The sequence below is a fragment of the Prunus persica genome, chromosome G6, assembly GCF_000346465.2.
Source record: "Prunus persica cultivar Lovell chromosome G6, Prunus_persica_NCBIv2, whole genome shotgun sequence".
Taxonomy (NCBI): Eukaryota; Viridiplantae; Streptophyta; class Magnoliopsida; order Rosales; family Rosaceae; genus Prunus; species Prunus persica.
The window spans coordinates 25,915,100-25,941,622 of record NC_034014.1 but is presented as its reverse complement, the minus strand read 5'-3'; the positions used below and the strand labels follow the sequence as shown (position 1 = coordinate 25,941,622).

Sequence of the window (26,523 nt, the reverse complement as noted above, 5' to 3'; positions counted from 1 at the left end):
CAAGACTAAGTTCCTGTTTCTCTGGCCTGGGAACTCCCTGCCTTCGGTTGCTTTAAATTGAATGTTGACGGCTCTTGTGGAATTACGACTGGAACTATTGGTGCTGGCGGTGTTATTCGCAACTCTGTTGGGGAATGGATTGCTGGATTTGTAGCCAATATAGGCAATGGTCAGATACTGGATGCAGAAATTTGGGGGGTGGCTTTTGGTCTCAAGCTTGCTGTTGACCGTGGGGTATCTAACCTCACTGTGGAAATGGATTCAACAATATAGTACAACTAATCCAATCTCCTGATGCCATAAACTTTCACCCTCTTGCTGGTGTGATATGTGAATGCAGGGAGCTCATGGAGAAAATTGATAATTGTGTTGTCGGGTATATTTTCCTAGAGCAGAATTGTGTAGCTGACTGCTTGGCAAATTCGAGTTACAATGGTGACCTGGGATGGGAGTAGAGGTGGGCATAAAAACCGAAAAACCGATCAAACCGACCGAATCAAACCAAACCGAACCGAAAAAGGAAGAATTTTGACCAAACCGAAAAAGTCAACCATGGACCTGAACCGAACCGAAGGTTCACGGTTCGGCCTTCGGTTCCAAGTTTTTCAGAACCGGTGGACCTGAACCGAACCGGACAATATTTAAATATATATATACGTTACACGTGGCGTCGTTTGATTGGCCAAAAAATAGTTGCATGTGAGACATGTTGCAGCGTATCCCTCAGATTTATTTTTTTTTCTTTTCCTTCCGTATCCCTCTGTCTCGCACGAGACACCCGAGTCTCTTCTCTTCTCTTCCCTTCAGTTTTTCATTTCTTCTTCTATTTTGACCTAACGGCTGTGCTGTGCCTGTGGCTGCTCAAATCTTCAATCCAGAGCTGCACCTCTGCTGCGGCTGTGCCTGTGGCTGCTGCGATTTCACGATCTCCCGCCCAGGCCTAGGTATCATCCCTTCTCTCTCTTCTCTTCTCTTCCCTTCAGTTTTTCATTTCTTCTTCTATTTTGACCTAACGGCTGTGCTGTGCCTGTGGCTGCTCAAATCTTCAATCCAGAGCTGCACCTCTACTGCGGCTGTGCCTGTGGCTGCTGCGATTTCACGATCTCCCGCCCAGGCCTAGGTATCATCCCTTCTCTCTCTTCTCTTCTCTTCCCTTCAGTTTTTCATTTCTTCTTCTATTTTGACCTAACGGCTGTGACTGTGGCTGCTCAAATCTTCAATCCAGAGCTGCACCTCTGCTGCGGCTGTGCCTGTGGCTGCTGCGATTTCACGATCTCCCGCCCAGGCCTAGGTATCATCCCTTCTCTCTCTCTCTCTCTCTCTCTCTCTCTCTCTCTCTCTCTCTCTCTCAAGTCGACCTCAGCCTAACCCACATCACCCCTCTATGTTTCAGGTACACACAACACAAACCCGATCAAGAGCCGCCACAACCACCTCCATTGCCGAAGGTAAATTCTCTCGTCTGTGCATTGTAGGGTTTTTATTTTTATTTTTATTTTGCTTTGAAATTTATACCTATATGAGAATGATATATGCTATGGGAGCTATGGGAAGTGTTTTCTGTTAAATCAGAAGTGTGCGGTGATGAGGCTATTTGTGGACTAGAGTTTATGATCTGGGTTCTTCTCCCAAAAGTTTGATTACAAACCCTTGGCTGTCTGAGCACTCTTAATCTGTTTTCTGTTATCTTCCAATCTGTAGTTTTGAAAAGTGCTTTTTTCCAAAGTCACCCATATAATCTTTTTGACTTTCTGGCAAAACCCATAAAAATTTTCTCAAATTTATTGGCTTTTTTTTTGCTGTAAAATTGTTCTTGTTTGGTAGGGTTTATATGGCAGTATGGAGCTTATGATGATAATTTTTAAATATCTTAGCGGATTTCAGTGAGACCTTAGGGTGAATGATCTGATTGTTACACACACTGAGGCTCAAATTTTAATTAATTTTCCTTCAAATTTTCACAGTAGTTTTGGTTTGGTTTAAAGCGTGCAAATCTTGATTTGTTGGGTTGTGGTTTGCGATGATGAGATGAAACACTGGACGTGTTTTGGGCAGTGGACAAGCTCATTCATTCTTACAAAACGACTTCTCCTTCCACTGAGCTCCATTCCCACATAATCAAGTTTTAAATTTAATCTAGTAAAATTGAAAACCAAATTGTATATATCAGAATGATATATACCTATAACAGATTTGTGACACACACTTCCCAAAAACTGCCCATCTAAACCATTCTTAGATTCTGGAAGTTGGCCTGCTTTCCCTTTGGCAAATTCCAGTAAATTTGAGAGATTATTTTAGGGTTTTTGTAGAGCAGTGGGTATTTTAGGGTATTTGGTTTGAAATTGGTTTGAATTTATGAAAGGAATGAAGCTTGTTTGTAACCTAACCCTAGTTTTGTTTTCATTCACAGTTGTTTTGCATTTCTGCTGCTGTGAGCTTTGAAAGTATCGGAAATTTTGCTTAAATGGAGGTAAATTGCTTCTAACCCTATTATTGTTTTGTTTTGAGTTAATATGTAATCTGTAATCTGTAATCTGTTTTGTTTTAATATGTAATCTGTAATCTGTAATCTGTTTTGTTTTAATATGTAATCTGTAATCTGCTGCTGTAATCTGTAATCTGTAATCTGTTTTGTTTTATGTTTTATGTTTTAATCTGCTGCTGTAATCTGTAATCTGTAATCTGCTGCTGCTGTAATCTGTAATCTGTAATCTGCTGCTGCTGCTGCTGTAATATGTTTTAATCCATTTATGGATAGGAAAGTAATATTTAGGAGTGATTAAATCTGGTAATTGGATTGTATCTGTTTTAGTCTATTTATGGATGGGAATACTCTGTTTTGACTCTGTTGAAATCTGGTTTTTGGATAGAATATATGTTGAAATCTGGTTTTTGGATAGAAAATTCTGTTTTGACTCTGGTTTTTGTAATCTCAAATTGGTTTGATTTATTTTATTATATATTGTAGAAATGGGGAGTAAAACATCAACTACAAATTTGAATAAGACTCTCCCTTCTTAGTGTGATTAAGATATGTTGGAAGGTATTTTTATTGCTTCTTATTTTAATTATGATTTGTTGATGGTGAAACTTTGTGTTAATTCTTTTAAGTGTTGTGTAGGTTGCTTTGTGAAGGCTTTTGGAAGAATGGATGCATCATATTTTTTGCAAGGATATTATCTCTATGTGTATTTTTGTGATGGGTTGTAATCTTTAATGTCATAAGTTTAATTTGGTTTGTGTATTATTTTTTGTAATGGTTTGTATATTATTTTTTGTAATGGTTTGTAAGAGATTATATTTCCTTTCTTGGTTGGTTGGTTGGTTGAATGTGTGTATGAGATTTATTTAGTTTAGAAACTTAGATTGGAATGATGGATTTTTAGGTTTTGAAAGAGAAGTAAAAAGTGTTTTGGGCTTGTTCATAAGAATTTAATAGGTTTTGGCAATTTGACAACAAACAAAAGGGTTTTGGCTGAAAGGGAATCGGATTTGGGCTTTGTTTTGCTAAAAAATATGAATTGGGCTTTTTTTGGCCGAAAATAAATAAGATTTGGGTTTTTGGAAAATTGTAAAAATGGGCTCAAGCCCAAACCGAGAAGAATCAGAACCGAACCGAGAATCGAGCCCATTTCCGGTTTGGCCCATTTTCGGGTTTCATCCTAGACCCGACCCGACCCGAGAACCGAGCTCTCCTTCGGTTTGGCCCGCGGGTCGGCCAAAATTTGACCCGACCCGAACCGTGCCCAGGCCTAGATGGGAGTGCGTTTCCTTGATAATGGTCCGGCTTGGGTGAGCTCAATTCTCGCTGAAGATGTTGCAGGGGTTAAACCCGTCTAGTTTGTACTAGTAATCTTGTTTAAGTGTGTCTTGGGGCTTGGCCCCCCACAAGCTCATCAACATAAAAAAAAATTAAAAGGAAGGGGGAAAAGGAGGAAAGAGGGGGAGAAAAGAGAAGGCTGTGGCCCCTTATTTATTTATTTATTCTTACATAAAATTAATTAAGATTAATAATGAGACAGATATCAGTGGTGGTGGTGAGTATACACCCTGAATTCATGACTTGATGTCACATACACACATGATACATAAAAACAGGCAAATCCTTATTAGAATAAATAATCTGATTGCAGAAAGAATGCTTCATTACTTTATGCCAGTTTTAGAAAAATGATAGTTTGTGACTTTGTGTAGACCAACTTTTCTCTTTTCAAATGATAAGTTCACGTGTCTGGACATAGACTCCCGTGGTTCAGTAGAGCCCCAATGAACTAGTTGAGGTTGTGGAAATTCCCCTATTTTAATCTTAGAAAGTCATTGCACCATGACGAACTAAGTGGACCACTATAAGTGAATTCAACCTCACATGATCTCACAGAGACTGATACATATAATATCCTTTATCAAAATATTTCTTGCATATAGATGAGGGTATTGAGATTAGTTAACAAACTTAGCCTATCTTGTACTTTTAGATCGTCGTCTTCTTCTGCTTCTTAAATTGAGATATGAGTCTCTAATTGCATTCATTTTGTTGACGACGACATCCATAGACATCCGGTCTCTTGGTGATGTTGCAGAGCATGAGAGCCCTATCTGCATCAATGAATCCAAGCATTCCTCCAATCTTTTTGCTTTGACTGGGCCAGGATCTCTATATCCTGCTACGGGTCTTTCTTCTTTGCGATTTCCATATTTGTCATCTTCATCATTCTCGTCATCCGTTTCAAGGAGCAATGAAGGCTCAACTAAGTCCATGACATGGTCAGGACAAGCCATGGCTGTGAATTGGTGAATGCTTAGACCATCTTTGAACATGTCATCAGTTGGTCTTTTTCCTGTGAACATTTCTAGCAACAGTATCCCATAGCTATAAACATCTCCAAGTGTGGAAACTTGGCCTCCCATGCCATACTCTGTCATTCAACACATAAATTAGAATGTCGCAGTAAATTGACCTTCAGAGTTTATATCTTATATAAAATTTTGCGAATAGTTCTTCTCCAATAAAAAAAATAGAGTTGTATATAATTTAAAATATATATATATATATATATATATCAATAGAGATTTAATTTTCTTTAATAATAAGTTAATAGGAATAGACAAAAAAATGAGGATTATAAAACTTCATATACCTGGAGGAATATAGCCTATGGAACCCTTCAGCCCAACTGACATGGTTTGAGTTTTGGTGGGATTATTTGATACTTCCAAAAGGAACCTTGCTAGACCAAAGTCACCAACATGGGCTACCATATCTTCATCAAGAAGAACGTTGCTTGGCTTTAAATCACAATGAACAATGCATGTTTCACAATCGTGGTGTAGATAATCTAATGCAGAAGCAACATCTATGGCAACATTTAGTCTTTGGATCAGGCTCAATCTCTTACTTTGAGATTGTTCTTCATCCCTCGGATGCAGCCACAGGTCTAGACTTCCATTTTCCATGAACTCGGAAACTAGACTTTTGAACTCGTTACCTTGGTTGTCAATGCTTGAGCATGCGGTTATGATCTTGAGAAGATTACGGTGCCTTATACTTCTTAAAGCTTTGCATTCATCAATGAAACTCTTGGAAGCTCCTTCTTGGTTAAGGTTTAATACCTTAACAGCAACTACCATGCCATTACTAGAGAGTACTCCTCTGTACACAGAACCGAAACTTCCTGAACCAATGAGATTGTCAAGAGAGAACCTGTTGGTTGATTGAGCGAGTTCTAAGTAAGAGACGGCTAATTTCCAATCCCCATAAGAAGGTGAAGTTAAAAGTGGACCTCTTGACCTTTTTACCATTCTACAAGCAGCAATAAAGCATGATAGGGCAATGAATCCAATTGCACAAGTTACAGGAATTACTACTTTTGGGGAAAGTAATCCTTGAGATGAATGAGGCTTTTTGTTAGAGCATACAGGTAGAAGTAATTCTGGGATGCCACCACACAGTCTATTATTTCCATGAACTGAGACACCACTTGCATTTAAAAATATTCCTTCTTCAGGCAATGCACTCTCAAAATCATTATAAGAAAGATTGAGTTGCTTAAGAGCTCTAAACTTACCTAGAAATTCAGGGATTTTCCCAGATAAGTGATTGCGTGAAATATCTATTTCTTCCACGCCTCTTAATTTTGTCAGAGTTTCAGGAATGTTTCCTTCCAATTCATTACCTTCCAAATGTAGGCTCACCAAACTAGTGCAGCTGCCAAGGGTTATGGGGATTTCACCTGATAAGTTGTTTCCTGATACATCTAGCTCCGAGAGATTTACCAACTCACCCACTTCCGATGGTAGTGAACCAGTCAAAGAATTGTTTGACATGGACAAAGAAATTGAAAGGGATGAAAGCCCAACAACCTCTTTCGGTATGGTGCCACTTAGTCTGTTACTAGAAAGGTTAAACATCAATAAGCTTTGGCAGTTTCCCAGGCTTGGAGGTATACTTCCCTCAAACCTATTACCCTCCATGAAGAGCCTTGTTACTGAAGTCAAGTTACCTAGGGAGGATGGGATTGGCCCCGAAAACTTGTTAAGATTCAAATACAGTCCTTGTAACTTCTGGAGCTTGCCAATTACATCAGGAAGACTGCCACCAAAATAGTTTTGTTCCATTCCTAGATTGGTCAAGTTTACAAGATTTGCAATGCCGATAGGGATGCTTCCCTGTATCAAATTACCCCCCATTGTAAAAATTCTAATTTTTGTTGAGAGGTTGGATATGGACTCTGGCAATTCTCCTCCAAAACGATTGCGGCTAAAACTCAACACCTCAAGATTAGTACAATTAGCAAGGAAACTGAGAGAACTCAGGTCACCAGTTTTTCCACTTCCCAGTCTATTGTCATCAAAGTTCAGTCTAGATAAGCTTTGCAAGCTTCCAAAATTTTCAGCTGGGAGTTTCCCAGTGAGACCATTTTCAGCAAAATCAAGCTTTCGAAGTCTAGAAGCATTTGACAAGGATACAGGAATACTACCTGTGAATTTGTTGACACCACCAGCAAATATCTCCAGATTAGGAAGAGTGATCCCCACATCTTTTGGCAGCTCTCCATGCAGCTGGTTGTCAGTAACAGTGATATAGTATATGGAGGATATATTATAGATTGAAGAAGGAACCATACCAGAAAGTTGATTCCCTGGAATTACAAAACTTCCCAAGCTTGTTAAGCGCCCGAGCTCATTCGGTATGCTTCCTTGAAAATTGTTGTGGGCAAGAGAAATAGCATACAGAGAAGAAAAGTTTCCTATCCAATCTGGGATTGTTCCAGTGAGATTGTTTTCATCAACCCATAGGTGAGTTAAATTCAACAATGAACTGAGTTGATCCGGAATGGACCCAATAAGTTTATTGACACCAAGATCAAGCACTTTCAGCTGTGTACAGTGAGATATGTTACTTGGAATTTTCCCACCAAAGGAATTGGAACTCAGGTTGAGATATTGCAGGCGTAGCAGACGTCCCATTTCTTGAGGAATTTCACCATGAAAGTTGTTGTCTATCAAGTTAATTCCAGTGAGATAAGTAAGATTTCCTATAGAAGGTGGTAGGGAGCCTGCCAACTTTTGAGCTTCCAGGTTCAAAGTCATGACTCTTTTGTTGGAATGGTTGCATGTAACGCCAACCCAGCTGCAGAAATTGATGGAACCATTCCATGTGCTCATGAGATGCAGAGGATCTTCAGTTATTCTTCGCTTCAAGTCTAGCAGAGCCAGGTGATCAGATTCATATCCAAACGTGCTCAAGCTCATGCGTAAGAGAAAGAACCCGTACCCGTGAAGGAATTTAAAAAAGATCTGCCTCATCTTTCTGTAAATACAGGTTTGTATGTAATTTTTTTATTGTGATTTTGTTGAAGGTAGTCTTACATGAGAACTCTGTTTCTATTGTTGTGGTTTCATTATGGAGATGAGATAGTTCGTTGGGAAGCAGATATACTTTCTGTCAGAGTTTTAGTTGGAAAGCAGGTCTATATTTGTAATTTCATTAATGGAGAATAGATTTTTAGTTGAGATGGTGACACATGTTCTAAAGACTTCTGGATAGTTGAGATGGTGACACGTTCTATGGGAGACAACCATTTTGCTCATAGTTTGCGGCAAAAGTTTCTTAAGGATATTTCCAGATCATAGGAGGCAACCATTCTGCTAACAGCTTTATAATTTCTGTACATAGAAAAGGCATGTCTAATTCTAAAGCATGGTACGGTAAATACAAAAGAACCAAATAAATATCATATCAAATCCCCATACAGCTCAATATTGTTGAAGAATATAAAATTGATGTGCATAAAATTATTGATAATTGAAGGAAAAATTGGGGGAAATATTTTAGGATCATACACATATGTGAAGAATATAAAGTTTTACATCGAGCAGACAGTTCGATTTATTTGGAAGTGCATAAAATTATTGATAATTGAAGGAAAAATTAGGGGAAACATTTTAGGATCATACACATACGTGAAAAATATAAAAACTATGAAAATTTCCATGCTCGCACTTTTTTTTTTCTTGTCTTTTGGTTTTTGTAATAAATGGTCTACCCATTATCTGTGTAGTGTCCATGGTTTTCGCTGGTGCAGAGGGTGACATGTTAAAGCTGGCACTGAGTGAAGAAAAGAAGTTTAAGCTTATATTAAGGACCCTTTCTGGTTTGTTCAATTTTTCCACATCTGATTAGGAGTTCGATTATTTGGTCATATTAAACAATAATTATGGACTTCTGTTTAATTATTAGTGATCATGTCTTGTACGCAAAACCGATATACTTTTAGACTTTTGGGTTAATGACTTTGATGATCTTGTTGAATATATGGCCCCCTAAACTCGTTTGTGTGATAAATCAATTAAAAACCATAAATCTGTCTAGCTTCTAGAATGGTTATGAGGTATAAGTCATCTAATTGTAATTTTACTTGGATGACCATATATAAACTTTGACCAAAAGAAAAAAAATACATGAATAGACTTGACTTATATTTTGAGAGTATTTTACATTTAAAGATGAAAGATTTTCTTTGGTAGTTAAAAGATTTTGGGTCTCTCAACCTACTGTTAAGAAATTGATGCTCACTGCTAAAAATAAAAATTCATAGGCTACAAGTATCGGGGTCTAGTCCAGTAAAAAAAAGACATTAATTTATAAACTGGTGGTCTCATATCAAACCTCATGGAATCATGACACCTTAATAATGTGTTTGTTAGAAATCATCCTCCCCTTGTAGTTTAAACTATCACTTGTATTAAAAATAAATAAAAAATTCATAGGCTACATCACTTCTTCTTCATGTCACAAAGCAACGTTGGAATATTTCCGAACCAGGCGGGTTTCCTCTTTTCTTTTTCTTTTCTTTTTGTGTGTTGTTTTTGGGCCTTCTACTCATAAGAAATTGTTAAGACAACTAGATCACTAATTAAAAATAAAACAATATCTTAACATGATTGAGTTCAAGCCTTGTCTTAATATATTTGAATAGAAGAAATAAAATCTTCTTCCCTTTTTTTTTTTTTTTTTTCCATATAAAATGCTGAATTCAACCTCACATGTGATACAATTCATAGTTTTGTGAATCTGTATTTGGATCTGTTTGGGAGAGAGTGAATGAGAGAAACGTTGCTCTCTACGAAAAAACAGAAGAAGAATTGGAAGAGTGAAGGCTATAGCTCATTCATTACCAGCAGCCAAAATATAACCGTTGAGGAGAGAGAAGAGAGATTCTTCTCTAACTGCCTCAATACAAGATTTAATCCTAGCCATTGAATTATCATCCTATAAGATGATTACACTTGTCTCAATCTAACACCTCTCTTAAGGAGCCACTTGGACTCTAATCCAATGGTCCTTATTACAAACAGCAGAAAACGAAAGTTTTAAAACTAAAACAGAAACATTCAAATGGAAATGGGATTAGGCGGCAAAGGGGGTTTTAGCTCAGCTCAAAGGGTTACACATCAACACTCCCTTCTAACCCTTTGACTGATTTAACTCCAAGCATATCTCTGAGATGCACAAAACGATCCTTGGATAAAGCCTTGGTTAGGATATCTGCAATTTGATCTTCAGATTTGCAGTAGATTAGCTCAATCTCCTTTGCTTGGATAGCTTCTCGGATGAAATGGAATTTCCTGCTTATGTGCCTGGATTTCTGATGAAAGACAGGATTCTTTGCCATTGCTATGGCAGAGGTGTTGTCACACAGAATTGGTGTGCCTTCCACTTGCTCCTCTCCAAAATCCTTAAGTATAAACCTTAGCCATTTAGCTTGTGATGTTGCTTCAGCAGCACTCACATATTCTGCTTCAGCTGTAGACAGAGCTACTGTATTCTGTTTGATTGAGGCCCATGAAAACATGCCAGATCCCAGAGTAAACACATATCCTGAGGTACTTCTTCTGTCATCCTCACTGCCTGCCCAGTCACTGTCACAGTAGCCTATTAAGGTAGCTGCCTTGCCCTTTTTAAACTCAACTCCATAATCCAGTGTGCCTTGAACATATCTCAACACCCTTTTGGCTGTTCCTATATGTTTCTTAGTGGGATTGTGCATGAATCTGGCAAGCAAACTAGAGGCAAACATTATGTCTGGTCTAGTAGCTGTCAGATATTGCAGACTGCCTACAATCTGCCTATATTCACTCTCATCTGCCATCTCACTTCCATCTTCTTTGCACAACCTTTCATTTGCAACCAAGGGGGTTGCCACAGACTTACAGTCTTTTAAACCAAACTTCTCAATCACTTTCATTGCATACTTCTTCTGATGAAGAAATATGTATTTCTCAGTCTGCACAACTCCCATGCCAAGAAGATGATAGATCAGCCCGAGATCAGTCATCTCATAATGCCTCATCATGTCATTTTTGAATTCTTCAAGCATTTTGACACAACTTCCAGTATAAACAATATCATCCACATAAAGAGAGACAATGAGAATACCTGAGCCTTCATCAGTTTTAATGTAAAGTGTAGCTTCACTTGGACTTTTCTTAAATCCTGCCTTGTTGAAGTAGGAATCTATCTCATCATACCATGCCCTTGGGGCTTGTTTTAATCCATACAAGGCCTTGTTCAGCTTATACACTTTGATTTCTTCATTCTTTTTCACAAAACCCTGTGGCTGCTCCACATATACTTCTTCTTTTAGAACTCCATTCAGAAATGCAGACTTGACATCCAGTTGGTATAAATGTCATTCCTTCTGTGCAGCCAGAGCTATCAAAGTCCTAATGGTATCTAACCTTGCCACTGGGGCAAAAGTCTCATTGTAATCGATTCCAGGTTTTTGTGAGTAGCCTTTAGCCACTAATCGAGCCTTATTCTTCTATACAGTGCCATCTAGATTAAGCTTGGTCTTATAGACCCATTTGACACCAATGACTGGTTTGTTAAAGGGTCTTTCCACAAGCTGCCAAGTGTTATTCTTCTCAATCATTTCTAACTCAGCTTCCATTGCCTTTCTCCAAGACTCATCTAGATCAGCTTCTTCAAAATTCTCAGGCTCCATAATGCACATATTACACTGAGCCATAATGTCATTAATGTTCTTCCATTTCTTTGGTGTATGATCAATAGCTTGAGAACTTCCTTCAATGCTTTCATCCTGCAGAGTAGTATCTACATCTGCTTGTGTTTGTGTATCCAAGCTTTGACTTGGTTCTTCTAGTGCTATGGCTTCTTCATGTATTTGCAATGGTGCATCCAAGTCTGGATTTAGAGCATAGTCTTGATTTCCAGTAGGCACAAGCACTGTCATTTCTCCTTCTCTAGCATTCTCCCATTTCCATAAGCCTTTCTCATCAAATTTCACATCCCTTGACAGAATAATCTTCCTATTGCTTGGATCAAACAGTCTATATCCCTTTTCACAAAGACCATAGCCTACAAAAATACACTTGTGACTGTTTTCTTCAAGCTTATGCCTCAATGCAGAAGGAATAAGCACATGACAAGGGGATCCAAATATCTTTAAATGTGCAACCCCTGGTTTTCTGCCAGTATAGGCCTCAAATGGTGTTACCTTATTGAGAGCCTTGATAGGACATCTATTCAGCAAATAGACTGCAGTATTTACAGCCTCTGCCCAAAACTCATAAGGGATACCTTTCTCATGCAGCATTGACTTAGCCATTTCAACCACTGTTCCATTCTTCCTCTTAGCTACTCCATTCTACTGAGGGGAGTAAGCCACTGTTAATTGCCTTTGAATGCCAGATTCTTCACAGAAACTGTTAAACTCTCCTGACAAGAATTCTCCACCCCTGTCACTTCTCAAACTCTTTATCTTGAACCCACTTTGCAGCTCAGTCATAGCTTTGAATTTCATGAAACACTCCAATGCACTTGATTTGTTTCTAATGAAATACACCCAAGACATCCTAGTATGATCATCTGTAAACAGGAGAAAATACCTGTTTCCAGAGAGGGATTCTGTTTTCATTGGTCCACAGATGTCTGTGTGAACCAATTCCAAGGGATTTGAAGCTCTCCAAGTGGATTCCAAAGGGAAAGAATCTCTATGCTGCTTTCCTTGCATACATCCATCACACACCACTGACATTTGCTCCAAGTGAGGTAATCCATGAACCATCCCTTGATTCTCAAGCAGCTTCATACTTCTTTCATTTAAATGCCCAAGTCTCTTATGCCATGTCTGCAAGCAATGTGTGACACTTGCTTTTAGAACCAACTCACTGGCAGGCATCATTGTCAATGGAAAGCATCTGTTGTTTGTCATTTGCACCTTCACAATCAGATTCTCCAGTGACTGATCATCATAGATTCTCACCATATTCTCTCCAAACACAAGATGGTAGCCATGTTCCATCATTTGCCCAACACTGAGCAAATTTTCTTCAAGACCAGGTACAAGCATTACTTCATGAATGTGCTTCTTACCAAACTTGGTTTTTATCACCAAAGTTCCTTTTCCAGTAACTGAAACCACTTCTCCAGTCCCCATCTTCACCTTAGAAGACAAATCCCTTTGAACATTTACTAAAAGTCCCCCATCTCCTGTCATATGATTACTACACCCACTGTCTATGTACCAAGAGTGATTGACCTTTACATCTGTTGCAGCATTACAGACATAGAATAGAGTACCAGTTTCTTCCATCTCATTTGCATAATTCACTCTATGTGCATTCCTATTTCCATTGCAATCTTGGACCATATGTCCAAATTTTCCACATCCACGACATTTAGGCTTGCCTTCATACCAGCATTTGCCATAATGTAACTTGTCACAATGCTTACAAGCTGCTATGTTTCCATCATTAGGCTTCCAATGTTTTTGAAAGCTTTGATTTCCAGGAGCACTTTTCTGAAAACTCTGATTTTCAGAAAAACTCTCATTCTTAGGCTTCTTTTCTTCAACATCCAGACTAGCAAATGCTCTTTCTGAAGAATTCTCAATGTGCCTATCCAATCTGAGCTCAAAACTCTTCAAGGAGGCAACCACTTCTTGAACTTCCAGAGTTTCAAGGTCCTTAGAGTGCTCTATCACAGAGCATATAGAATCATAGGACTTAGGCAGACTAAACAATAATTTCTGCACAATTCTCTCCCTAGATAACTCCTCACCATAACTCTTCATTTGATTCAACATATCAAACAATCTAACCAGATAAACAGATAAAGATTCACTATCCTTCATGCGAGTATATTCAAATTCCCTACGCAACCCTTGCAATTTGACATTTCGTGCCTGTTTGTCTCCTCTGAATTCCAGTTTCAGAATATCCCAAGCTCCCTTCGAGGTCTCCTCATTCACAATCCTTGGGAATAGCTGATCTGAAACTGCACTTTGGATCAATCCAAGTGCACGAGCATCCTTCATCAGAATCTGAGCCACCATGGACTTCTCAGTATCTGCAACCTCCTCTTTTTCCCTCTTCATGTCTGAGTCATTTAACCCATTCTCGACCAGATCCCACAGACCATGCGATTTCAGAATAGTCTTCATTCGAATACTCCAGAATTCGTAGTTTTCACCATTGAAAACTGGTGTTCGAAGCTCAGCTGCTCCCGATCCTGCCATATGAGACACCTGGATGCAAGAACTCACTCCTTCGATCTCCAAATCAGCTCAACAGTAGCTCAGAACGAGTTCGATTTTCTGTTCACAGATCACGCCCAGCTCAAAACAAACGAACCTGGCTCTGAGGCCATGATAGAATTCATAGTTTTGTGAATTTGTATTTGGATGTGTTTGGGAGAGAGTGAATGAGAGAAACGTTGCTCTCTATGAAAAAATAGAAGAAGAATTGGAAGAGTGAAGGCTACAGCTCATTCATTACCAGCAGCCAAAATATAACCGTTGAGGAGAGAGAAGAGAGATTCTTCTCTAACTGCCTCAATACAAGATTTAATCCTAGCCATTGAATTATCATCCTATAAGATGATTACACTTGTCTCAATCTAACACCTCTCTTAAGGAGCCACTTGGACTCTAATCCAATGGTCCTTATTACAAACAGCAGAAAACGAAAGTTTTAAAACTAAAACAGAAACATTCAAATGGAAATGGGATTAGGCGGCAAAGGGGGTTTTAGCTCAGCTCAAAGGGTTACACATCAACAACATGATCTCACACAGATTGATACATATAATATCCTTTTATCAAAAGATTTCTTGCATATAGATGAGAGTATTGAGATTAGTTAACAAACTTAGCCTATCTTGTACTTTTCAATCTTCTTCTTCTTCTTCTTATATTGAGATATGAGGCTCTAATTGCATTCATTTTGTTGACAACGACATCCATAGACATCCGGTCTCTTGGTGATGTTGCAGAGCATGAGAGTCCTATTTGCATCAATGAATCCAAGCATTCCTCCAATCTTTTTGCTTTGACTGGGCCAGGATCTTTATATCCTGCTACTGGTCTTTCTTCTATGCGATTTCCATATTTGTCATCTTCATCATTCTCGTCATCCGTTTCAAGGAGCAATGAAGGCTCAACTATGTCCATGACATGGTCAGGACAAGCCATGGCTGTGAATTGGTGAATGCTTAGACCATCTTTGAACATGTCATCAGTTGGTCTTTTTCCTGTGAACATTTCTAGCAACAGTATCCCATAGCTATAAACATCTCCAAGTGTGGAAACTTGGCCTCCCATGCCATACTCTGTCATTCAACACATAAATTAGGATGTCACAGTAAATTGACCTTCAGAGTTTATATCTTATATAAAATTTTGCGAATAGTTCTTCTCCAATAAAAAAAAAATAGAGTTGTATATAATTTAAAATATATATATCAATAGAGATTTAATTTTCTTTAATAATAAGTTAATAGGAATAGACAAAAAAATGAGGATTATAAAACTTCATATACCTGGAGCAATATAGCCTATGGAACCCTTTAGCCCAACTGACATGGTTTGAGTTTTGGTGGGATTATTTGATGCTTCCAAAAGGAACCTTGCTAGACCAAAGTCACCAACATGGGCTACCATATCTTCATCAAGAAGAACGTTGCTTGGCTTTAAGTCACAATGAACAATGCATGTTTCACAATTGTGGTGTAGATAATCTAATGCAGAAGCAACATCTATGGCAACATTTAGTCTTTGGATCAGGCTCAATCTCTTACTTTGAGATTGTTCATCATCTCTTGGATGCAGCCACTGGTCTAGACTTCCATTTTCCATGAACTCAGAAACTAGACTTTTGAACTCATTACCTTGGTTGTCAATGCTTGAGCATGCGGTTATGATCTTGAGAAGATTGCGGTGCCTTATACTTCTTAAAGCTTTGCATTCATCAATGAAACTCTTGGAAGCTCCTTCTTGGTTAAGGTTTAATACCTTAACAGCAACTACCATGCCATTACTAGAGAGTACTCCTCTGTACACAGAACCGAAACTTCCTGAACCAATGATATTGTCAAGAGAGAACCCGTTGGTTGATTGAGCGAGTTCTAAGTAAGAGACAGCTAATTTCCAATCCCCATAAGAATGTGAAGTTAAAAGTGGACCTCTTGACCTTTTCACCATTCTACAAGCAGCAATAAAGCATGATAGGGCAATGAATGCAATTGCAAAAGTTACAGGAATTACTACTTTTGGGGAAAGTAATCCTTGAGATGAATGAGGCTTTTTGTTAGAGCATACAGGTAGAAGTAATTCTGGGATGCCACCACACAGTTTATTATTTCCATGAACTGAGACACCACTTGCATTTGAAAATATTCCTTCTTCAGGCAATGCACTCTCAAAATCATTATAAGAAAGATTCAGTTGCTTAAGAGCTCTAAACTTACCTAGAAATTCAGGAATTTTCCCAGATAAGTGATTGCGTGAAATATCTATTTCTTCCACGCCTCTTAATTTTGTCAGAGTTTCAGGAATATTTCCTTCAAATTCATTACCTTCCAAATGCAGGCTCACCAAACTAGTGCAGCTGCCAAGGGTTATGGGGATTTCACCTGATAAGTTGTTTCCTGATACATCTAGCTCCGAGAGATTTACCAACTCACCCACTTCTGATGGTAGTGGACCAGTCAAAGAATTGTTGGACATGGACAAAGAAATTGAAAGGGATGAAATCCCAACAACCTCTTTAGGTATGGTGCCACTTAGTTGGTTACTAGAAAGGTTAAGTATCAATAAGCTTTGGCAGTTTCCCAGGCTTGGAGGTATACTTCCCTCAAACCTATTACCCTCCATTAAGAGCGTTGTTACTGAAGTCAAGTTACCTAGGGAGGATGGGATTGGCCCAGAAAACTTGTTAAGATACAGATACAGTCCCTGTAACTTCTGAAGCTTGCCAATTGCATCAGGGAGACTGCCACCAAAGTAGTTTTGTTCCATTCCTAGATTGGTCAAGTTTACAAGATTTGCAATGCCGATAGGAATGCTTCCCTGTATTAAATTACCCCCCATTGTAAAAATTCTAATTTTTGTTGAGAGGTTGGATATGGACTCTGGCAATTCTCCTCCAAGACGATTGCGGCTAAAACTCAACACCTCAAGATTAGTACAATTAGCAAGGAAACTGAGAGAACTCAGGTCACCAGTTTTTCCACTTCCCAGTCTATTGTCATCAAAGTTCAGTCTAGATAAGCTTTGCAAGCTTCCAAAATTTTCAGCTGGGAGTTTCCCAGTGAGACCATTTTCAGCAAAATCAAGCTTTCGAAGTCTAGAAGCATTTGACAAGGATACAGGAATACTACCTGTGAATTTGTTGACACCACCAGCAAATATCTCGAGATAAGGAAGAGTGATCCCCACATCTTTTGGCAGCTCTCCATGCAGCTGGTTGTCAGTAACAGTGATATAGTATATGGAGGATATATTATAGATTGAAGAAGGAACCATACCAGAAAATTTGTTCCCTGGAATTACAAATCTTCCCAACCTTGTTAAGCGCCCGAGCTCATTCGGTATGTTTCCTTGAAAATTGTTGTGGGCAAGAGAAATAGCATACAAAGAAGAAAAGTTTCCTATCCAATCTGGGAAAGTTCCAGTGAGATTGTTTTCATCAACCCATAGATGAGTTAAATTCAACAATGAACTGAGTTGATCCGGAAGGGACCCAATAAGCTTATTGGAACCAACATCAAGCACTCTCAGCTGTGTACAGTGAGATATGTTACTTGGGATTTTCCCACCGAAGGAATTGGAAGTCAGGTTGAGATATTGCAGGCGCAGTAGACGTCCCATTTCTTGAGGAATTTCACCATGAAAGTTGTTGTCTATCAAGTTAATTCCAGTGAGATAAGTAAGATTTCCTATAGAAGGTGGTAGGGAGCCTGCCAATTTTTGAGCTTCCAGGTTCAAAATCACGACTCTTTTGTTGGAATGGTTGCATGTAACGCCAACCCAGCTGCAAAAATTGATGGAACTATTCCATGTGCTCATGATACGCAGAGGATCTTCAGTTATTCTTTTCTTCAAGTCTAGCAGAGCCAGGTGATCAGATTCATCTCCAAAGGTGCTCGAGCTCATGCACAAGAGAAAGAACCCGTGAAGGAATTTAAAATAGATCTGCCTCATCTTGTTGAAAATACAGGTTTGCATGTAATTTTTTATTGTGATTTTGTTGAATGCAGTCTTGCATGAGAACTCTATTTCCATATTATTGGGTTAAATAATGCAGATTTTGTTCTAGTTTCATTATGGAGATGAGATTTTTAGTTGGGAAGCAGATCTATTTTCTATCAGATTTTTAGTTGGGAATAGATTTTTAGTTGAGATGGTGACACATGTGCTTAAGATTAAGACTTGTTACAGTATGAGTCATCTAAACACTTGTGGTAGTTGAGATGGTGACATGTTCTAAATACTACGTGTAACATGCATATAGAGTTAAAATGATTAATTAATATAGTATTATATTATTATATATAGCTCCAGGGGAGACGACCATTTTGCTAAAGCAGGGTATGGTAAATTTCTGCACCAGTAAATACAAAAGGACCAAATAATATCATATAAAATCCTCATGCAGCTTAATATGGTTGAAGAAGATAAAATCTCACATCCACATATATTTGAGTCTGCATAAGATTATTGAGAATTAAAGAAAAAGTTGGGGGAAACATTTTAAGATCATACACATATATGAAAAAGATAAAATCTCACATCGACAGTTCGATTTATTTGAGTCTGCATAAGATTATTAAGAATTAAAGAAAAAGTTAACGGAAACATTTTAAGACCATGCACATATGTGAAGAATATAAAAATTATAAAATGGTCGCACTTTTTTTTTTCTTTTGTCTTTTGGATTTTGTAATAAATGGTCTACCCACTATAAACCTAAAATTTATAATACATTATCTGTGTAGCGTCCATTGTTTTCGCTGGTGCAGTAGAAGTAAGGATGGCAACGGGTCGGGTAGGGGTCGGGTATGACAATACCATTCTCATTTCTGCTCTCCATCCCTGCCCCCTTCTTTGAATCCATCCCCGTTTATTAGGTTTCGGGGAATCCCCCATACCCACCCCGAATTCCCAATTTTTTTGCATAAAAAAATATTTATCATTCATTTTAACATTAAGTTTCATATTGAATTATCATACAACACATCCAAATTAACTATAAAGTTCAACTCAACTATTCAAAATCACATTAATATGAAATTCCATAGAAAATTAGAAAAAATTAGGAGAGAGAAGTTAACTTAGGGTTAAACATAAATATTATAAATATTTATTTCTTTATTTAAATATAAACATATATATTTTTGGGTTGGGTTCAGGGATGGGGACGCCAATACCATCCCCTCCCCATACCCGTCGGGGATTTTTCAAGTTCGAGGATCCCCGTACCTGATACCCATTTAGTCCCGAAATCTCCTCCCGTTAGGGTCGGGGACTTGACGGGAACCCGCCCCTACGGGAATTTTTGCCATCCCTAAATAGAAGGCCCAAAAACAACACACAAAAAGGAAACCTGCCTGGTTCATAAATATTCCAAGGTTGCTTTGTGACATGAAGAAGTGGTGTAGCCTATGAATTTTATATATTTTTTTTAAAGTCTAAACTACAAGGGAAAGGGGGGTTTTCTAATAAACACACTACTAAGGTTCCATGACTCCATGAGGTTCGAATATGAGACCACCAGTCTACAAATTAATGTCATTTTTTTCACTAGCCTAGATCTCGATAGATGTTGACTATGAATTCTTATTATTAGACTCAAAATAATTATGATTTAAACTGATATGTTTATTCTTCTCTCCTCAAAGAGAGAGATATATATACTACATACAGAATGAATACTAATAAGAAATATGTACAAAATCTCCTAATTCTACTCAAATTAGATAATTACAATAAAATATAAATTCTATTTCTAATATAAACAAATTCTATTCCTAATTGGAACGTTGCGCCAACAATTAGCAGTCACCATCAATGTTTTAATAATAGGTGGGAGAGACCGAAATCTCCTAATTACGAAAGAAAATATTTCATCTTTGAATGTAAAATACTCTCAAAATATAAGTCAAGTCTATTCATATGCAAGTAAAATCACAATTGGATGACTTATCCCTCATACGTTAACGATTCTACAAGCTAGAGAGATTTATGGGTTTTAATTGATTTATCACAAACAAGTCTAGGGGGCCATATATATTCAACAAGATCATCAAAGTCATTAACCCAATACATCAGTTTTGCGTACAACACGGGATCACTAATAATTAAACAGAAGTCCCTAATTATTGTTTAATATGACCAAATAACCCAACTCTCCTAATCAGATGTGGAAAAATTGAACAAGTTAATATAAGCTCAAACTTGTTTCCTTCACTAAGTGCCAGCTTTAACATGTCACTCTCTCATAAGAAATTGTTAAGACAACTAGATCACTAATTAAAAAGAAATGCAATATCTTAACACGATTGAGTTCAAGCCTCATCTGAATATATTCGAATAGAACAAATAGGGGTTTAGGGTTAACAGAGACATTTCAACTACCATAAAAATATTTAGATTGAATAACGTGAATCAGCCAAGCGATGGTCGAATAATTGCATAAGGATTACCTTTAATCCCAAATGCATCGGTCCATGAATAAAAATACTTGTAAAAACAGCGCATGGACCTCACCGTTCATATCTGTTTAGGTTTTTCATCAGTTGGCAATATACAAAAACTTAGAGAGTACGCTACTGTTAAAATTAATATCTGAATTATTTTGCTGCATGTTCCAATCGTAAATAATATAGAAGAAAAAAAAAATATAGTAAGAAATTAGTTTTCATTTTTTTAGGATCTTTCCTATTGAGGGGGGACCATAACATACTAACATTGCACGGATACTAAGACTCGAACCAGAACCTTTCCAAAGAAAGCAATTACTCCAAACTACTACACTAGTTGGTCCTTTATTTTTTTAATTTTAAATGAGTAGATGGGAAGGAAAATTTGAATATTCGACTTTGTTCAATGTTGACTCAAGATAAATCATATACCTAATAATTGAAACACTGGGTTCTCCAATTTAATTATGTGGGGGGAACAACAGAATAAAGAATGAGACGGACCACTGTCATAATAATACCTAGTTTTATAAAGCTTATGCAACATACCCCTCCTCCTTAGGTCCGCAGCAAAGTTGACGTTTAAGGAGGGAAAAAAATGTACCAAGAACATGGCCAAGTTGTTAGTAATCCAATATTTTTGGTCACCACTTAAACAGTTGAGTCTCAAGGACCGACTCCAGTTTCGAACGTACCGGGCGGATTAAGGCTTCAAAATTTGCAGAAATATTGCCAAAAAAGTCTCAAGGGTAGGGTGGGTCTTCTGCTGCCCCAAAAACAAAGGTATGGCCTTCTGGGTTTGATGAGATACCAATTTAATGCGCAAGTATGGGTTTGGTTGGCCAGGAAATAGCCTGGTAACTTTCTAGCTTTTGAAGTCATTGAAAAAGAAAGCAATATCTGTCAAAAGGGTAATTGCCTAATCATTAAATAAGATTATTGCAAAACATGTTTCCATCACCATCTTTTCATTATTGATAATCTAATGGACCCTCTTAATTATTCATTTATAAATTAATATCCCACACAATGCTCACGCATTTTTACAGGCGGCTATCTTCTTTGTATTTTATTTTATTTTATTTTAATTCAGCATTTGACTCTTACCAAAAAGTCTCGTATTGAATGCTTCAAAGCCAGACGCCTAGAGAGTAAGCACTACACTATAGAAGCCTGCAACAATTCTTTGTATTAGCGTGCGTCGTTATGTCCTTTGGTTATTTCGCCATGAAAGTTCCTTTCGAGCTATATTTCTTCAACCTTACTTCTTCCCCCATGCAACTCCTCTGACGACGATGAGTAGAATGGACAGCCGCCTACTTAGCCTTGCCAAATTTCATATCTTCTGTACTCTATCACTAGCTGCAATCATCTTCATCATCTATGCCGATAGCATCATCTATAATGACTCCGAAAAATCGGTTGAGTTGAATGATAAAGCTCCTTCTCCAGTGCTGCTGCAGACTCATAGTTCTGCAGGCCATTTGATCAAGTCTGATATAAATCGCATAGCCCTGCATTCCATGCAGGAAGAGACCCTTGAGGTTGGTAGAGAAATTTCAAGTCCTCTTGTTCCTCCTTTCAATGCCACAGAAGAGGAAAGAATCGCTTGGTTTCGGAGCAAGCTACCCAAATTTGAGATTTTCAAATCAGACAAGTTTGCAAGGCAATTCCACGGTCGTGTTCTGGAATTCTTTAACAACAAGTGTGAGGGGCAGTTCTTTATGACATGGATTTCACCGGTGAGGTCCTTTGGAAGCAGAGAGTTTTTGTCCATGGAGAGTCTTTTCAGAGCCCACCCTCATGGATGCTTGATGATTCTCTCGAGAACTATGGACTCCCGACGTGGTTACAGAATTCTGAAACCGCTGCAGGATCGCGGGTTCAAGGTTCATGCAGTGACACCAGACTTATCATTTCTGTTCAAGAACACCCCAGCTGAAGCCTGGTTTGCTGAAATGAAGGGAGGCAAAAAAGACCCTGGTGAGATCCCATTAGCCCAGAATCTGTCTAATTTGATGAGGCTTGCAATTCTATACAAGTATGGAGGTGTTTACTTAGACATGGATTTCATAGTTTTGAATTCATTCTTGGGGTTGAGAAACTCAATCGGTGCACAAAGTGTGGATGTGGCATCTAAAAACTGGACCAGGTTAAATAATGCAGTTCTGGTGTTTGATATGAATCATCCCCTTCTGTACAAATTCATGGAGGAATTTGCCTCCACTTTTGATGGGAATAAATGGGGGCACAATGGTCCCTATCTGGTGTCCAGAGTGGTCCGGAGGGTGCAAAACCGACCAGGTTACAACTTTACAATTCTACCCCCTATCGCCTTTTACCCCGTCGATTGGAATAGGATTGGGGGACTGTTTAAGAAGCCAGGAAGCCAAGCTCATTCTCGATGGGTAAAAGCAAAGCTGCTTCAGCTCAGCGGAGAGACTTATGGGGTACACTTGTGGAACAAGCAAAGTAGCCGAGTCACGATCGAAGAAGGAAGCATTATGCAGAGATTAATCTCCGATCATTGTGTCATTTGCAGTGACATATACAGTTCTTAAAGAATTTTCTCAAACGAATAAATGGTGAAGCATCTTCAACCAACCAACTCTGGCGAAGCCGCAGACTGGAAATCGATACAAGCCTCCTATTTGTTAGTATACTCTGTTGCAGGAATTAGCTACGATTCAAGAGCTATGGAATTCCCTCTCTTTTTTTCTTTTTCTTTTTCATTCTTTTTTTCCATTCATATAAAGTTCAATGTCTTTTTTACTTTCATTTTGAATCTTTTGCCCCAGTGTAAGTAAGATCATCATTTCATTGTAAATCCAAGATTCTGTAAACGAGTTGTAGCAGACATTCCCTGTCTCAATATGTTAATAGAAGCTAACCCTTTTTTATTTTTTGATATAAATAAACAAATGAGGTTTTCCTGTATTACAAGTTTGCAGACAAATACTAATATTTTCTTCCACAAAAAGCAATCCTAAGCCGCCTCAATCTTAATCTCAATCTAAATCCTCTGCATCTCCATAACCCAAATCCGGGCAATCTCCTAAATGACTTTTTCCTAGTCAGCTTGCGGTTGCCAATTCTTACCTCTGTATTCCGGAAGCCACGCTCTCCATCCCGGAAGCTACCATCTGAAGGAAACTTACTTGGTCCATCAATCCTAGATTCATTTATTGGTCCAAACTGCTTGATGGATTGCCATGGATCATGCATTTCATTTTCATTGTCTGTATCACTGCCCCATAGAAGAATAGGCTTAATTATGGATGAGCCACTGAAATCCTCAAAATGGTTCGCCAAACTTGTATGCTCCATGTCAAATAATCTCCTCAACGATGTGTTTCCTACTTTCATCAAACCTAACAAACTGCTACTTTTTCGAGCTGAAGAAAACGAGGAACAGGAAGCAGCTGAGGAAGAGGAGGAAGAAGACGAAGATGAAGACCGATAAAGAGATTTCTGATACTCTATAATCTGCCTTATCCTTTCTTTTTGAACTTCTGGATCAACAAGGCAACTGCTATCATCATCCTTCTCTTCGGTTATTTCCGATGAATTCATCATAGTCCTAAAGGTCTAGGGTATTGGGAGCCGATAAAGGAGTAGACAAGATGCAGGTTTATGAAGAAGAAGCAGAATAGTGAAGGAAAACACCAGCGGAAGGGACTAAGGCGGCAATAAATCCCTATAAACTATAAAGAATGCTGAAAGCCGGCGATACGAAAGCATTTGTTTTTCCTACCATGTGTTTCCAGGAAGGTTTTGTGTCCAAAAAGACAAGACAGGAACAAAATAGCCTAGCTAGATTTTAAACAATTAAATAAACAAGTGAAGTGAAACACAAAGCATATCTGGGAAACTGTCCTTCCAAACTACAAAAATAAACACATATGGAAATTGAAGTTTAAAGCTTAATTGAATTCACTAATACCAAGCAAGACCAAGAAAAGTATTGATCAAAGACTCATCAAATAAAGCAATTCGAGGTACATAAATTACAATTATAAATAAAAATCATAGAGACTGGGCTCAACTAGCTAAGACAGAGACTCATCAATTTCAACCTTGACAACTGTATCGTCTTCAAACTTATCTTTCTTAGGGGGAGCCACAGGCACCGGAACCCTAGGTGGACCTCTTCCCTTGTTCTTGTTCCGAGGCCTAGCCTAAAGTTCAAATTTTTATTTTTCACAAAATATTCAAAATTCAGAAAAACAAATACAAAATCATAAAATTTCATGAAATTCACGAGCAAAAGGTGATGAGGAAACGGTCAAAATCCGAAATTTGACTTACATTGCCATAAGAGTGATTGAAACGCTTTCCTCTTTCGGTTTTCTTATCGCCCCTACCGCAATACACTGAAGAAGCAGAAAGCAAAAATCAGGGAAAATAAGAGAGAGAGAGAGAGAGAGAGAGAGAGAGAGAGAGGAGTTTGGAATAAAGGTGTACCTGAAGGGACTAATGGAGTGGTAGCTGTGGAGACTGAGAGCGAAGCTGTGGAGGAGGGGAGAGAAATGGATACGGTTTCAGACTGAGAAAACGAAATGCGAGAGCTGAAAGTGAGCGTTTGAGTGGGGATTGGAAGAGCTCCGAGTATCAGTGACGCCATGGTTGAAGCTTGAAGCTTGACGCTTGAGAGAAGCGGATAAGGTTTTCGAGGGAAAGTGTTGTGTTTTAGGAGATGGCTCCTGTTTTAGAGACCGTTGGGTTGGCTCTCGCTTGTAATAGTCTTGGGCTGGCATTTCAAAGGGCCCAAATTGGGGTTCATTCACAAGGCTCAAGCTCACAATTAGGTTGGGTCTTCAATTAACACAGAGACAAAATTGGTTTGGTCTTCCAAGTTCCAACCAATAAAATTAGAATCATATGTATCCAGAGATTTTATAGGCACAATGAGAAATTTTGTGATTGTTTTCAAAATGTGGTGGGTGTGCTAATCAAAACCTTAGGTGCATTTACAAATCCCTAAAATATTCTCTCATATGTATACATGTAAGTGATTCTCTCATACGTGATGAAACTACAATGTTAAACCAATGTTGAAAGATATTTCAAGTTTGAATGCCTCATTTCTCGTCAGTAAAACAAAAATACAAAGCTATTTGATTGGTGAGAGAAAGGATGAAATTTCTCACTCACAAATATTATTATAGAAGTTCATTTTCTGATGAGAATGCCCTTCTTTAATATTATTGTTGGATATAAACAAGCTGAAATAAGTAGCTAGAAATGTGGCCTATTCTTATATTGACCTCTAAATTGATACAAGGATGTAATTGGTATGTACGTCCAGATATTTAAAGATTGATTCATCATTGAAACAAACATTTTTATACCAAATTTAGAATACACTAGATGCCAAAAAATTTGCCAAATTAAGGACCAGCACTGCACGAAGTGTAGACCAGTAACATGCAGTGGTAAATCATACATCAGAAACCTCCTATTTCAATTTCCGCTACTATGTATATGTAAGGCCGTACTTGGCCAGACCGTACAATGTGCCTCATCAAGAACAATGCTTTCTCCAAAAAAATAATCACCCTATCCTACTCTTTTGAAGGTGAAAAGAATGTCTCAGAAAGTGTTTGATTACAGGCTACTTAGGCGCACCCCAAAATATCCTATCTTCTCCACCATCTCATTTGCTATCATATTCTTAATCATCTATGCAGACAACACTGTCTTTAAACTTCCCATGCATCCTGTTGACCTGAGAATCCATGAATTTTTTCAAGATCACAACACTCGATTACCTCGACAGAAAACTGAATCAACCTTGACTGCTGAGAGCATGCCACAGCTTTCCATGCAGGAAAATATGGATGAAGTTGCAGAGGAAGTTCCTGATCCTCTAGTTCCTCCAGAAAAGGTCACAAAAGGGGAAGCTCCCGGAACTGCAGATACTCAACAATTTAGCAGAGCAGTTTCATGGTCGAGTACTTGAGTTCCTCAACCATGGATGCAGTGTTCAGTTCTACATGATATGGTTTTCACCCTAA

The 26,523-nt window shown here is 38.3% G+C and overlaps 5 protein-coding genes and 1 long non-coding RNA gene across 7 annotated transcripts; 2 read left to right on the top strand and 4 right to left on the bottom strand.

The window, feature by feature from the left end:
• On the top strand, positions 714–3,424 carry LOC109949997. 2 transcript variants are annotated; one of them, XR_002272342.1, is made up of 7 exons: positions 714–944; positions 1,055–1,120; positions 1,226–1,291; positions 1,394–1,448; positions 2,414–2,473; positions 2,972–3,046; positions 3,125–3,424. It is a non-coding gene; the product is annotated as an uncharacterized LOC109949997 (long non-coding RNA). The 2 variants fall into 2 exon arrangements; XR_002272343.1 differs by lacking the exon at positions 2,972–3,046 and having other exon boundaries at positions 724–944.
• On the bottom strand, positions 4,271–8,021 carry LOC18775430 (probable LRR receptor-like serine/threonine-protein kinase At3g47570). Its single transcript, XM_020567308.1, has 2 exons — positions 5,142–8,021; positions 4,271–4,919 (listed from the first exon to the last, which is right to left on the bottom strand). The coding sequence occupies exons 1-2, from the start codon at positions 7,807–7,809 to the stop codon at positions 4,462–4,464; spliced, it is 3,126 nt and encodes a 1,041-aa protein (XP_020422897.1). The 5' UTR covers positions 7,810–8,021; the 3' UTR covers positions 4,271–4,461.
• Positions 14,541–18,108, bottom strand: LOC18773733 (probable LRR receptor-like serine/threonine-protein kinase At3g47570). Its single transcript, XM_007208491.2, has 2 exons — positions 15,347–18,108; positions 14,541–15,136 (listed from the first exon to the last, which is right to left on the bottom strand). Exons 1-2 carry the CDS (start codon positions 18,087–18,089, stop codon positions 14,682–14,684), a joined length of 3,198 nt encoding a protein of 1,065 aa, XP_007208553.2. The 5' UTR covers positions 18,090–18,108; the 3' UTR covers positions 14,541–14,681.
• Positions 21,284–23,406, top strand: LOC18774761 (lactosylceramide 4-alpha-galactosyltransferase). The gene has a single exon (XM_007206756.2). It carries the CDS (start codon positions 21,802–21,804, stop codon positions 23,065–23,067), a length of 1,266 nt encoding a protein of 421 aa, XP_007206818.2. The 5' UTR covers positions 21,284–21,801; the 3' UTR covers positions 23,068–23,406.
• On the bottom strand, positions 23,384–24,435 carry LOC18773077. The gene has a single exon (XM_007207810.2). It carries the CDS (start codon positions 24,080–24,082, stop codon positions 23,465–23,467), a length of 618 nt encoding a protein of 205 aa, XP_007207872.1. The 5' UTR covers positions 24,083–24,435; the 3' UTR covers positions 23,384–23,464.
• Positions 24,369–25,218, bottom strand: LOC18774031 (30S ribosomal protein S31, chloroplastic). Its single transcript, XM_007206096.2, has 3 exons — positions 24,971–25,218; positions 24,815–24,879; positions 24,369–24,684 (listed from the first exon to the last, which is right to left on the bottom strand). Exons 1-3 carry the CDS (start codon positions 25,128–25,130, stop codon positions 24,556–24,558), a joined length of 354 nt encoding a protein of 117 aa, XP_007206158.1. The 5' UTR covers positions 25,131–25,218; the 3' UTR covers positions 24,369–24,555.

Excerpts from the sequence above, each read along its gene's own strand:
- LOC18775430 (XM_020567308.1), bottom strand. The coding sequence starts at position 7,809 with ATGAGGCAGATCTTTTTTAAATTCCTTCACGGGTACGGGTTCTTTCTC. Across the intron at positions 4,920-5,141 it reads CATAGGCTATATTCCTCCAG|AGTATGGCATGGGAGGCCAA; the intron begins GTATATGAAGTT and ends GTTGAATGACAG.
- LOC18773733 (XM_007208491.2), bottom strand. The coding sequence starts at position 18,089 with ATGGAAATAGAGTTCTCATGCAAGACTGCATTCAACAAAATCACAATA. Across the intron at positions 15,137-15,346 it reads CATAGGCTATATTGCTCCAG|AGTATGGCATGGGAGGCCAA; the intron begins GTATATGAAGTT and ends GTTGAATGACAG.
- LOC18774761 (XM_007206756.2), top strand. The coding sequence starts at position 21,802 with ATGAGTAGAATGGACAGCCGCCTACTTAGCCTTGCCAAATTTCATATC.
- LOC18773077 (XM_007207810.2), bottom strand. The coding sequence starts at position 24,082 with ATGATGAATTCATCGGAAATAACCGAAGAGAAGGATGATGATAGCAGT.
- LOC18774031 (XM_007206096.2), bottom strand. The coding sequence starts at position 25,130 with ATGGCGTCACTGATACTCGGAGCTCTTCCAATCCCCACTCAAACGCTC. Across the intron at positions 24,880-24,970 it reads CACTCCATTAGTCCCTTCAG|TGTATTGCGGTAGGGGCGAT; the intron begins GTACACCTTTAT and ends CTGCTTCTTCAG. Across the intron at positions 24,685-24,814 it reads TCAATCACTCTTATGGCAAT|GCTAGGCCTCGGAACAAGAA; the intron begins GTAAGTCAAATT and ends TTTGAACTTTAG.